Genomic DNA, 13,593 nt, shown 5'->3' on the forward strand with positions numbered 1-13,593 from the left:
TTTAAAGTAAAAAAAGTTTACTGGTTTACCTCATGAGGGGGGGAATGATTGATTTACATTAACCGCAATGCCCCTGAACGTTGCTATATTTAAATTTCTTTACACTTCAAAAATACGACTGTGCGCACTTTATGCGTTTAATGAAAATACATTTGTTAAGTAAAGACGGGAAAAAAATATACTTTAAACCTCTTCAAACTACACAAATCTTTCTCAAAACCTCGGGGATCTAGTGCCAGCAAAGTCATTATATTGAAGACTTAACTTTTACTAGATTACAGAACAAATGTGCGTCAAACACAACTGAGAAAAACTTAAAAGAGACGATATAAATATCCACAACTGACCCAAAAAAAGCGACGTCCTTCGCACTAAAATTTGTCTTAAGTCAGACCAAGTTAAAACATAAAAAATAGCACGTCCTTGCAGTTACGATGACACTACCAAAGAAAACGTACGAGCGCGTAGGTAAAAAAACACAACGAAAAAGGGTTAAAATCGCTCATCGACAAGCAGCCTGCGCGCACTTTTAACTCGACAAGATAACGAAATTAATCGTAAAAATGTTTAACTTTTTTTTAAAAATTTTTTTGCTCACAAGCGACAAGAACGGAGAGGTTGGGGGCCGAGACGCGCGCGCTGACCAACCCCGCCCCGCCCACATAAGCCCAAACCACGCCCCGAAGAGACAAAGCCACACCCATAAGAAACGAAACCACGCCCCCCCCCATAGCAAAGCACCGCGCCGAGACGACGCCCCACCCACCAAAACCAAGCCCAACCGCGATACAAACCACGCCCATCGCGATACAAACCACGCCCACCAGGGTGGAGAGAGATGGGGGGGGTGTGAATTGTGGGGTTCCCCCCCCCTTTTACCTCAGCGCGCGTTTTTTTTTTAAACCTTTTTTAAAACAAAAAAAACAAATTGCCCCCCACTCCCCCCCGTCACACAAACAAAAAAAGTTGTTAGGGTCGTTTCGCGCGCCTCGCGTCGCCGGCAGCAGCGGGGCGGGCAGCAGCGCCGTCTCGTCGGGCGAATTTTTTTTTTAAGAAACCGCCGCTGAGCAGCGGATGGTTGAGTAGGGGTAGAAGAAGGGTAGAAGGGTACCCCCCCACCCCACCCCCCTTGTCCTCCCTAAGAGACAACAACAACAAAAAGCGCGCGCGCGCACTCCCGCGCGTGCCCCGCTCGAGAGGCGCCCCGCTCGAAAATGGCGCCGAAAACGGCGGACAACTTTGAAAATCCGTTAGCGCGCGCGGGGCATTGTGGGGGGTAGGGGGGTTGGTGGGGTGGGAGGGTTGGTGGGGGGGAGTTGGTGGGGTGGGAGTTGGTGGGATGGGGGCTGGTGGGGTGGGAGTTAATGGGGGGAGTTGGTGGGGGGGGGGAGTTGGTGGGGTGGGGGTTGGTGGGGGGGAGTTGGTGAGGGGGAGTTGGTGGGGTGGAGGGCTGGTGGGGGGGGGGGAGTTGGTGGGGTGGGGGGCTGGTGGGGGGGGGCTGGTGGGGGGGGGGAGTTGGTGGGGTGGGGGTTGGTAGGGTGGGAGTTGGTGAGGGGGAGTTGGTGGGGTGGGGGTTGGTGGGATGGGGGCTGGTGGGGGGGAGTTAATGGGGGGAGTTGGTGGGGGGGGGGTTGGTGGGGATGGGGGCTGATGGGGGGTAGTTGGTGGGGGGGGAGCTGGTGGAGGGGAGGTTGGTGATGGGGGCTGGTGGGGGGAGGGTTAATGGGGGGAGTTGGTGGGTGAGGGGTGGTGGGGTGGTTGGTGGGGTGGGGGTTGGTGGAGGGGGGGGGGAGTTGGTGGGTGGGGGTTGGTGGAGGGGGGTTGGTGGGGTGGTTGGTGGGGGTTGGTGGAGGGGGGGGGAGTTGGTGGGTGGGGGTTGGTGGAGGGGTGTTGGTGCGGTGTAGGTGGGGTTGGGAAAAAGGGTGTTTGGTTTAAATATGTATTTATTGAAAACAATATGGTCTTCTTAGTCGCGTTAAAATGTAACTTTGTGGCGATTTGTGTCGAGTTCTAAGGGAAATGTAAACCGGCTGATTATGAATTGAACATTTTTAGTTCAATAAAATTTTAAGGTAAAAAAAATTATGTTAAACCGTCGGCTTTCATAAGCGCGCGAATACTCGCTTAACAAAAGCACTTGTCCCCAACAGCTCTGTAAATGTAAACGAAATATTGATGTTGTTTGCTTGTTTGCTTACGTAGTTTTTACTTATTTTTTACAGCGAGCAATGCGGATTATTTTCTGTAGTTCATAAAAATATTTATTAAAGTCATAATAATACAAAGTCTTCTTTTTTCTCTCCGCCTGATGAAGACCACTTGTGTTGCGATCGAAACGTCGTGTTTTTTTTGCTTTCATTTGATTTTTTATAATTAAATTTTCTATCCACGTGACTTTACCGAAAGAACCAAGGATATATCTTCTTAGTCGCGTTAAAATTTAACTTTGTGTCGAGTTCTGAGGGAAATTTAGGCGCGTTCATTTTAGTGTTGATATTTATGTATATTTTAAATAATAATAAATTAACAATCATTCGTTGACGCTCTCCCATTGCCTGCACGCGTGCCCTCCAGGTGCACCTAGCTTGGCACAAAGCGCCGTGGGGGAAGACGACGGTGACGTCACCGCCACTTAAAACACCTGTGGAGAGACAAAGGCTGCTAACGCCACTTGCCCCAACAGCTATGTAAAGGCTATTAAAAAAAAGGTGGGTGGGGATGGAGAATCTTTACTTTTGTGAAAATGTAAAACTAAAATATTAAAATTGTTTGCTGACGTAATGGCAGTAGAGCCGACATGCGGTGCGAGTGGACCGGTGACCACGGGAGGTAATGACAGGGGAGTCAGCCTGCAGTGTGAGTGGACCGGTGGCCACGGGAGGTAATGACAGGGGAGTCAGCCTGCAGTGTGAGTGGACCGGTGACCACGGGAGGTAATGACAGCGGAGTCAGCCTGCAGTGTGAGTGGACTGGTGGCCACGGGAGGTAATGACAGGGAAGTCAGCCTGCGGTGCGAGTGGACCGGTGACCACGGGAGGTAATGACAGGGGAGTCAGCCTGCAGTGTGAGTGGACCGGTGGCCACGGGAGGTAATGACAGGGGAGTCAGCCTGCAGTGTGAGTGGACCGGTGACCACGGGAGGTAATGACAGCGGAGTCAGCCTGCAGTGTGAGTGGACTGGTGGCCACGGGAGGTAATGACAGGGGAGTCAGCCTGCAGTGTGAGTGGACTGGTGGCCACGGGAGGTAATGACAGGGGAGTCAGCCTGCAGTGTGAGTGGACTAGTGGCCACGGGAGGTAGTGACAGGGGAGTCAGCCTGCAGTGCGAATGGACTGGTGGCCACGGGAGGTAGTGACAGGGGTGTCAGCCTGCAGTGCGAGTGGACCAGTGGACACGGTAGGTAATGACAGGGGAGTCAGCCTGCAGTGCGAATGGACCGGTGGCCACGGGAGGTAATGACAGGGGAGTCAGCCTGCAGTGCGAATGGACTGGTGGCCACGGGAGGTAATGACAGGGGAGTCAGCCTGCAGTGTGAGCGGACTGGTGGCCACGGGAGGTAATGACAGTGGAGTAAACCTACGGTGTGAGAGGACTGGTGGCTGCAGGAAGTAATGACAGGGGAGTCAGCCTGCAGTGTGAGTGGACTGGTGGCCACGGGAGGTAGTGACAGGGGAGTCAGCCTGCAGTGCGAGTGGACTGGTGGCCACGGGAGGTAGTGACAGGGGAGTCAGCCTGCAGTGCGAGTGGACCGGTGGCCACGGGAGGTAATGACAGGGGAGTCAGCCTGCAGTGCGAATGGACTGGTGGCCACGGGACATAATGACAGGGGAGTCAGCCTGCAGTGTGAATGGACTGGTGGCCACGGGAGGTAATGACAGGGGAGTCAGCCTGCAGTGTGAGTGGACTGGTGGCCACGGGAGGTAGTGACAGGGGAGTCAGCCTGCAGTGTGAGTGGACTGGTGGCCACGGGAGGTAGTGACAGGGGAGTCAGCCTGCAGTGCGAGTGGACCGGTGGCCACGGGAGGTAATGACAGGGGAGTCAGCCTGCAGTGCGAATGGACTGGTGGCCACGGGACATAATGACAGGGGAGTCAGCCTGCAGTGTGAATGGACTGGTGGCCACGGGAGGTAATGACAGGGGAGTCAGCCTGCAGTGTGAGTGGACTGGTGGCCACGGGAGGTAGTGACAGGGGAGTCAGCCTGCAGTGCGAGTGGACTAGTGGCCACGGGAGGTAATGACAGGGGAGTCAGCCTGCAGTGTGAATGGACCGGTGGCCACGGGAGGTAATGACAGGGGTATCAGTTGTGAGTGCGAAGGGACCGGTGGCTACGGGAATGATGAAGGGAGTGTGGTCAGGCGACGGAAGGGGACGGTGGAGTCTGCCGGTGGAGCGAGCGTCCAGAGTCAGCGAGAATGATCGAGAAGGGGGGCGTGGCCTCGTGTTGCTATATAAGGGAGGTGCGCGGGAGACTCTCCGCCTGATGTCAAGTGAACGTGTCTTCAATGAAGTGCCATCTCAAGAGAAGTGTGTCGAGTCGTCATTACACTTATATGATTTGTATTTTTTTTCTGCTTTAAGGCGACTAGTAAGGGTTGCTATCGGTGGTTAGTTGCCGTCTTTATTTAATTTTGCTGTTATTATTTTTAAAACTTTGATATATAAAAAAATAATCCGTTGGCTCACCTTGCATTGCGGGTCGCCGATTTTGTTGTTTGAATTTGAAGCCCGCGGACGTGGTGCATCCTGGGTAAACAATGTTCATATTCCACACAGATAGACTTCACCTCAGGGTGCACCTCGCCTGGCACCAGTAGCCTTAGGGTGCACCTAGGCTGGTACTGTCCCCAGTAGCCTCAAGGTGCACCTAGCCTGGCACTAGCCCCAGTAGCCTCAAGGTGCACCTAGCCTGGCACTGTCCCCAGTAGCCTCAAGGTGCACCTAGCCTGGCACTGGCCCCAGTAGCCTCAAGGTGCACCTAGCCTGGCATTGTCCCCAGTAGCCTCAGGGTGCACCTAGCCTGGCACTGCCCAGTAGCCTCGAGGTGCACCTAGCCTGGCACTGGCCCCAGTAGCCTCGAGGTGCACCTAGCCTGGCACTGTCCCCAGTAGCCTCAGGGTGCACCTAGCCTGGCACTGTCCCCAGTAGCCTCAGGGTGCACCTAGCCTGGCACTGCTCCGAGTAGCCTCGAGGTGCTCCTAGCCTGGCACTGTCCCCAGTAGCCTCAGGGTGCACCTAGCCTGGCACTGTCCCCAGTAGCCTCAGGGTGCACCTAACCTGGCACTGTCCCGAGTAGCCTCAGGGTGCACCTAGCCTGGCACTGTCCCCAGTAGCCTCGAGGTGCACCTAGCCTGGCACTGGCCAGTAGCCTCGAGGTGCACCTAGCCTGGCACTGGCCCCAGTAGCCTCGAGGTGCACCTAGCCTGGCACTGCCCAGTAGCCTCGAGGTGCACCTAGCCTGGCACTGGCCCCAGTAGCCTCGAGGTGCACCTAGCCTGGCACTGCCCCGAGTAGCCTCGAGGTGCTCCTAGCCTGGCACTGTCCCCAGTAGCCTCAGGGTGCACCTAGCCTGGCACTGCCCCGAGTAGCCTCGAGGTGCTCCCAGCCTGGCACTGTCCCCAGTAGCCTCAGGGTGCACCTAGCCTGGCACTGTCCCCAGTAGCCTCAGGGTGCACCTAACCTGGCACTGTCCCGAGTAGCCTCAGGGTGCACCTAGCCTGGCACTGCCCAGTAGCCTCGAGGTGCACCTAGCCTGGCACTGACCCCAGTAGCCTCAGGGTGCACCTAGCCTGGCACTGCCCAGTAGCCTCGAGGTGCACCTAGCCTGGCACTGTCCCCAGTAGCCTCAGGGTGCACCTAGCCTGGCACTGTCCCCAGTAGCCTCAGGGTGCACCTAGCCTGGCACTGTCCCCAGTAGCCTCGAGGTGCACCTAACCTGGCACTGCCCAGTAGCCTCAAGGTGCACCTAGCCTGGCAGTCCCCAGTAGCCTCAGGGTGCACCTAGCCTGGCACTGTCCCGAGTAGCCTCAGGGTGCACCTAGCCTGGCACTGCCCAGTAGCCTCAAGGTGCACCTAGCCTGGCACTGTCCCCAGTAGCCTCAGGGTGCACCTAGCCTGGCACTGTCCCCAGTAGCCTCAAGGTGCACCTAGCCTGGCACTGTCCCCAGTAGCCTCAAGGTGCACCTAGCCTGGCAGTCCCCAGTAGCCTCAGGGTGCACCTAGCCTGGCACTGTCCCGAGTAGCCTCAGGGTGCACCTAGCCTGGCACTGCCCAGTAGCCTCAAGGTGCACCTAGCCTGGCACTGTCCCCAGTAGCCTCAGGGTGCACCTAGCCTGGCACTGTCCCCAGTAGACTCAAGGTGCACCTAGCCTGGCACTGTCCCCAGTAGCCTCAAGGTGCACCTAGCCTGGCACTGTCCCCAGTAGCCTCAGGGTGCACCTAGCCTGGCACTGTCCCCAGTAGCCTCGAGGTGCACCTAGCCTGGCACTGTCCACAGTAGCCTCGAGGTGCACCTAGCCTGGCACTGTCCCCAGTAGCCTCGAGGTGCACCTAGCCTGCCACTGCCCCGAGTAGCCTCGAGGTGCACCTAGCCTGGCAGTCCCCAGTAGCCTCAGGGTGCACTTAGCCTGGCACTGTCCCCAGTAGCCTCAAGGTGCACCTAGCCTGGCACTGTCCCCAGTAGCCTCGAGGTGCACCTAGCCTGGCAGTCCCCAGTAGCCTCAGGGTGCACTTAGCCTGGCAGTCCCCAGTAGCCTCGGGGTGCACCTAGCCTGGCACTGTCCCGAGTAGCCTCAGGGTGCACCTAGCCTGGCACTGTCCCCAGTAGCCTCAAGGTGCACCTAGCCTGGCACTGTCCCCAGTAGCCTCAAGGTGCACCTAGCCTGGCACTGCCCAGTAGCCTCGAGGTGCACCTAGCCTGGCACTGTCCCCAGTAGCCTCAAGGTGCACTTAGCCTGGCACTGACCACAGTAGCCTCAAGGTGCACCTAGCCTGGCACTGACCCCAAGTATAAATATATCTTTATATATAAGATACACGTATTTAATTGTTAGGTTATGTTACGTGAGGTAATGTTTGTCACACAAAAAAATACAACTATATTATTAAGTGTCATAAATATTGAAGCATTGTGTACAAGTGTGTATACGTAGGGTATATATTATATATACACATTAAATTGTTAGATTGTTACGTGAGGTAATGTTTGTCACACAAGACAACTGCTTTATTATTAAGTATACAAATGTATTTAAACATTGTGTAGACATTGACTATTGATTATTTAAACACAATTAAGATTGTTACGTGAGGTAATGTTCGTCACGTAAGACAAATCCTGTATGCTATTCAGTGTCGAACATCTTTAATTATTGTGTACATAAGCGTGCATACTTAAGAGTATATACATTATATACGCATTTAATTGTTAGATTATAATGTTACGTGAGGTAACGTTGTTTTAATGTAACGTTGCTTATGCAATTCGTCGTGTATACTGTACAGCGAGTCCGCTACTGTACCCGCGATATTTTTTTGGCGGGAAAACAACAACCGCTTTAACACTAGTTCTTAAGCATCACCGACTATAATGAAATAAAAAAAACCTTTAAATTTCGATTCAAAGATTTCGTGACTGCAGGTTCTTTCGGTAAAGTCACCACCACGTGGAAGGGAAATAATGAAATAATAAAAAATAAAACAATAAAATAAAATTCTCACGACGTTTCGGCCACAACACAAGCGGCCCTCCTCAGGTGAAGAAACACAAGAGCTGTGCGGAAAGACAACCGCACTACAAACGAGCAGCCAGCTGCCTCGAACTAAAAAAGGGACACTTATATTTTAAATAGAATTAATAATACGTGTAACAAAACAGGGCTTAACAACAACAAAAACAGTGCCATTCGCCACAATCGTAATATAACATTATCTCAAGTACGATTAGTGCTGCTGTTGTTGTTGTTGACGAGTATTGTGTCAATAACGTTTGTTGTTTTAAATATTGCCTCTTGTAAGGTTTACAAATAAGGCGGCGAGCGCCTCCTCAATGGGTTACGCGAGGACGCCTTAAAGGGGCACTGCACGGGCACGGCGGCACCGCGCGTATGCCAGAAGCAGAGGTTTTTACCTCTAGACAAGGTTGTACGGTGTCAGACTCAGAGGTTTTTACCTCTAGACGAGGTTGTTCGGTGCCAGACTCAGAGGATTTTTTTCCCTCTAGACGAGGCTGTTCGGCGTCAGACTCAGAGGTTTTTACCTCTAGACGAGGCTGTTCGGCGTCAGACTCAGAGGTTTTTACCTCTAGACGAGGCTGTTCGGCGTCAGACTCAAAGGTTTTTACCTCTAGACGATGTTATTCGGTGTCAGACTTAGAGGTTTTTACCTCTAGACGAGGTTGTTCGGTGTCAGAGTCAGAGGTTTTTACCTCTAGACGAGGTTATTCGGTGTCAGAGTCAGAGGTTTTTACCTCTAGACGAGGCTGTTCGGTGTCAGACTCAGAGGTTTTTACCTCTAGACGATGTTATTCGGTGTCCGACTCAGAGGTTTTTACCTCTAGATGAGGTTGTTCGGTGTCAGAGTCAGAGGGTTTTACCTCTAGACGAGGTTATTCGGTGTCAGACTCAGAGGTTTTTACCTCTAGACGAGGCTGTTCGGTGTCAGACTCAGAGGTTTTTACCTCTAGACGAGGCTGTTCGGTGTCAGACTCAGAGGTTTTTACCTCTAGACGAGGCTGTACGGTGTCAGACTCAGAGGTTTTTTCCTCTAGACGAGGCTGTTCGGCGTCAGATTCAGAGGTTTTTACTTCTAGACGAGGTTGTTCGACGTCAGATTCAGAGGTTTTTACTTCTAGACGAGGTTGTTCGGTGTCAGACTCAGAGGTTTTTACCTCTAGACGAGGCTGTTCGGCGTCAGACTCAGAGGTTTTTACCTCTAGACGAGGTTGTTCGGTGTCAGACTCAGAGGTTTTTTACCTCTAGACGAGGTTGTTCGGTGTCAGACTCAGAGGTTTTTACCTCTAGACGAGATTGTTCGGTGCCAGACTGAGAGGTTTTTTTTCCCTCTAGACGAGGCTGTTCGGCGTCAGACTCAAAGGTTTTTTCCCTCTAGACGAGGCTGTTCGGCGTCAGACTCAGAGGTTTTTACCTCTAGACGAGGCTGTTCGGTGTCAGACTCAGAGGTTTTTACCTCTAGACGAGGCTGTTCGGTGTCAAACTCAGAGGTTTTTACCTCTAGACGAGGCTGTACGGTGTCAGACTCAGAGGTTTTTACCTCTAGACGAGGCTGTTCGGCGTCAGATTCAGAGGTTTTTACTTCTAGACGAGGTTGTTCGACGTCAGATTCAGAGGTTTTTACTTCTAGACGAGGTTGTTCGGTGTCAGACTCAGAGGTTTTTACCTCTAGACGAGGCTGTTCGGCGTCAGACTCAGAGGTTTTTACCTCTAGACGAGGTTGTTCGGTGTCAGACTCAGAGGTTTTTTACCTCTAGACGAGGTTGTTCGGTGTCAGAGTCAGAGGTTTTTACCTCTAGACGAGGTTATTCGGTGTCAGAGTCAGAGGTTTTTACCTCTAGACGAGGCTGTTCGGTGTCAGACTCAGAGGTTTTTACCTCTAGACGATGTTATTCGGTGTCCGACTCAGAGGTTTTTACCTCTAGATGAGGTTGTTCGGTGTCAGAGTCAGAGGGTTTTACCTCTAGACGAGGTTATTCGGTGTCAGACTCAGAGGTTTTTACCTCTAGACGAGGCTGTTCGGTGTCAGACTCAGAGGTTTTTACCTCTAGACGAGGCTGTTCGGTGTCAGACTCAGAGGTTTTTACCTCTAGACGAGGCTGTACGGTGTCAGACTCAGAGGTTTTTTCCTCTAGACGAGGCTGTTCGGCGTCAGATTCAGAGGTTTTTACTTCTAGACGAGGTTGTTCGACGTCAGATTCAGAGGTTTTTACTTCTAGACGAGGTTGTTCGGTGTCAGACTCAGAGGTTTTTACCTCTAGACGAGGCTGTTCGGCGTCAGACTCAGAGGTTTTTACCTCTAGACGAGGTTGTTCGGTGTCAGACTCAGAGGTTTTTTACCTCTAGACGAGGTTGTTCGGTGTCAGACTCAGAGGTTTTTACCTCTAGACGAGATTGTTCGGTGCCAGACTGAGAGGTTTTTTCCCTCTAGACGAGGCTGTTCGGCGTCAGACTCAAAGGTTTTTTCCCTCTAGACGAGGCTGTTCGGCGTCAGACTCAGAGGTTTTTACCTCTAGACGAGGCTGTTCGACGTCAGACTCAAAGGTTTTTACCTCTAGACGATGTTATTCGGTGTCAGACTCAGAGGTTTTTACCTCTAGACGAGGTTGTTCGGTGTCAGAGTCAGAGGGTTTTACCTCTAGACGAGGTTATTCGGTGTCAGACTCAGAGGTTTTTACCTCTAGACGAGGCTGTTCGGTGTCAGACTCAGAGGTTTTTACCTCTAGACGAGGCTGTTCGGTGTCAAACTCAGAGGTTTTTACCTCTAGACGAGGCTGTACGGTGTCAGACTCAGAGGTTTTTACCTCTAGACGAGGCTGTTCGGCGTCAGATTCAGAGGTTTTTACTTCTAGACGAGGTTGTTCGACGTCAGATTCAGAGGTTTTTACTTCTAGACGAGGTTGTTCGGTGTCAGACTCAGAGGTTTTTACCTCTAGACGAGGCTGTTCGGCGTCAGACTCAGAGGTTTTTACCTCTAGACGAGGTTGTTCGGTGTCAGACTCAGAGGTTTTTTACCTCTAGACGAGGTTGTTCGGTGTCAGACTCAGAGGTTTTTACCTCTAGACGAGGTTGTTCGGTGTCAGACTCAGAGGTTTTTACCTCTAGACGAGGTTGTTCGGTGCCAGACTGAGAGGTTTTTTTCCCTCTAGACGAGGCTGTTCGGCGTCAGACTCAAAGGTTTTTTCCCTCTAGACGAGGCTGTTCGGCGTCAGACTCAGAGGTTTTTACCTCTAGACGAGGCTGTTCCGCGTCAGATTCAGATGTTTTTACCTCTAGACGAGGTTGTTCGGTGTCAGACTCAGAGGTTTTTACATCTAGACGAGGTTGTTCGGTGTCAGACTCAGAGGTTTTTACCTCTAGACAAGGTTGTTCGGCGTCAGACTCAAGAGGTTTTTACATCTAGACGAGGTTGTTCGGCGTCAAACTCAGAGGTTTTTACCTCTAAAGGAGGCTGTTCGACGTCAGACTCAAAGGTTTTTACCTCTAGACGATGTTATTCGGTGTCAGACTCAGAGGTTTTTACCTCTAGACGAGGTTGTTCGGTGTCAGAGTCAGAGGTTTTTACCTCTAGACGAGGTTATTCGGTGTCAGAGTCAGAGGTTTTTACCTCTAGACGAGGTTGTTCGGTGTCAGACTCAGAGGTTTTTTACCTCTAGACGAGGTTGTTCGGTGTCAGACTCAGAGGTTTTTACCTCTAGACGAGGTTGTTCGGTGTCAGACTCAGAGGTTTTTACCTCTAGACGAGGTTGTTCGGTGCCAGACTGAGAGGTTTTTTCCCTCTAGACGAGGCTGTTCGGCGTCAGACTCAAAGGTTTTTTCCCTCTAGACGAGGCTGTTCGGCGTCAGACTCAGAGGTTTTTACCTCTAGACGATGCTGTTCCGCGTCAGATTCAGATGTTTTTACCTCTAGACGAGGTTGTTCGGTGTCAGACTCAGAGGTTTTTACATCTAGACGAGGTTGTTCGGTGTCAGACTCAGAGGTTTTTACCTCTAGACAAGGTTGTTCGGCGTCAGACTCAAGAGGTTTTTACATCTAGACGAGGTTGTTCGGCGTCAAACTCAGAGGTTTTTACCTCTAAAGGAGGCTGTTCGACGTCAGACTCAAAGGTTTTTACCTCTAGACGATGTTATTCGGTGTCAGACTCAGAGGTTTTTACCTCTAGACGAGGTTGTTCGGTGTCAGAGTCAGAGGTTTTTACCTCTAGACGAGGTTATTCGGTGTCAGACTCAAGAGGTTTTTACTTCTAGACGAGGTTGTTCGACGTCAGATTCAGAGGTTTTTACTTCTAGACGAGGTTGTTCGGTGTCAGACTCAGAGGTTTTTACATCTAGACGAGGTTGTTCGGTGTCAGACTCAGAGGTTTTTACCTCTAGACAAGGTTGTTCGGCGTCAGACTCAAGAGGTTTTTACCTCTAGACGAGGTTGTTCGGTGTCAGACTCAGAGGTTTTTACCTCTAGACGAGGTTGTTCGGCGTCAAACTCAGAGGTTTTTACCTCTAGACGAGGTTGTTCGGTGTCAGACTCAAAGGTTTTTACCTCTAGACGAGGCTGTTCGGTGTCAGACTCAGAGGTTTTTACCTCTAGACGAGGTTGTTCGGTGTCAGAGTCAAAGGTTTTTACCTCTAGACGAGGTTATTCGGTGTCAGAGTCAGAGGTTTTTACCTCTAGACGAGGTTGTTCGGTGTCAGAGTCAGAGGGTTTTACCTCTAGACGAGGTTATTCGGTGTCAGACTCAGAGGTTTTTACCTCTAGACGACGCTGTTGGGTGTCAGACTCAGAGGTTTTTACCTCTAGACGAGGCTGTTCGGTGTCAGACTCAGAGGTTTTTACCTCTAGACGAGGCTGTACGGTGTCAGACTCAGAGGTTTTTACCTCTAGACGAGGCTGTTCGGCGTCAGATTCAGAGGTTTTTACTTCTAGACGAGGTTGTTCGACGTCAGAATCAGAGGTTTTTACTTCTAGACGAGGTTGTTCGGTGTCAGACTCAGAGGTTTTTACCTCTAGACGAGGCTGTTCGGCGTCAGACTCAGAGGTTTTTACCTCTAGACGAGGTTGTTCGGTGTCAGACTCAGAGGTTTTTACCTCTAGACGAGGTTGTTCGGTGTCAGACTCAGAGGTTTTTACCTCTAGACGAGGTTGTTCGGTGTCAGACTCAGAGGTTTTTACCTCTAGACGAGGTTGTTCGGTGTCAGACTCAGAGGTTTTTACCTCTAGACGATGTTATTCGGTGTCAGACTCAGAGGTTTTTAACTCTAGACGAGGTTGTTCGGTGTCAGAGTCAGAGGTTTTTACCTCTAGACGAGGTTATTCGGTGTCAGACTCAAGAGGTTTTTACTTCTAGACGAGGTTGTTCGAGGTCAGATTCAGAGGTTTTTACTTCTAGACGAGGTTGTTCGGTGTCAGACTCAGAGGTTTTTACATCTAGACGAGGTTGTTCGGTGTCAGACTCAGAGGTTTTTACCTCTAGACGAGGCTGTTCGGTGTCAGACTCAGAGGTTTTTACCTCTAGACGAGGCTGTTCGGTGTCAGACTCAGAGGTTTTTACCTCTAGACGAGGCTGTTTGGTGTCAGACTCAGAGGTTTTTCCCTCTAGACGAGGCTGTTCGGCGTCAGACTCAAAGGTTTTTTCCCTCTAGACGAGGCTGTTCGGCGTCAGACTCAGAGGTTTTTACCTCTAGACGAGGCTGTTCCGCGTCAGATTCAGATGTTTTTACCTCTAGACGAGGTTGTTCGGTGTCAGACTCAGAGGTTTTTACATCTAGACGAGGTTGTTCGGTGTCAGACTCAGAGGTTTTTACCTCTAGACAAGGTTGTTCGGCGTCAGACTCAAGAGGTTTTTACATCTAGACGAGGTTGTTCGGC

At 51.3% G+C, this 13,593-nt stretch overlaps 1 protein-coding gene across 1 annotated transcript in view; it reads left to right on the forward strand.

The window, feature by feature from the left end:
* Nucleotides 1-434: 434 nt before the first annotated feature.
* Nucleotides 435-13,593, forward strand: part of LOC142906772 (uncharacterized) — a 366,932-nt gene continuing 353,773 nt past the window's right edge. Inside the window, exon 1 of the mRNA XM_076055238.1 lies at nucleotides 435-464. Within this exon, the coding sequence (XP_075911353.1) occupies nucleotides 435-464 (30 nt within the window). The remainder of the gene's footprint in view (nucleotides 465-13,593) is intronic.

The sequence above is a fragment of the Petromyzon marinus genome, chromosome 70 (genome assembly GCF_048934315.1).
Source record: "Petromyzon marinus isolate PM22_M1 ecotype Great Lakes invasive population chromosome 70, UKy_Petmar_22M1.pri1.0, whole genome shotgun sequence".
NCBI lineage: Eukaryota > Metazoa > Chordata > Hyperoartia > Petromyzontiformes > Petromyzontidae > Petromyzon > Petromyzon marinus.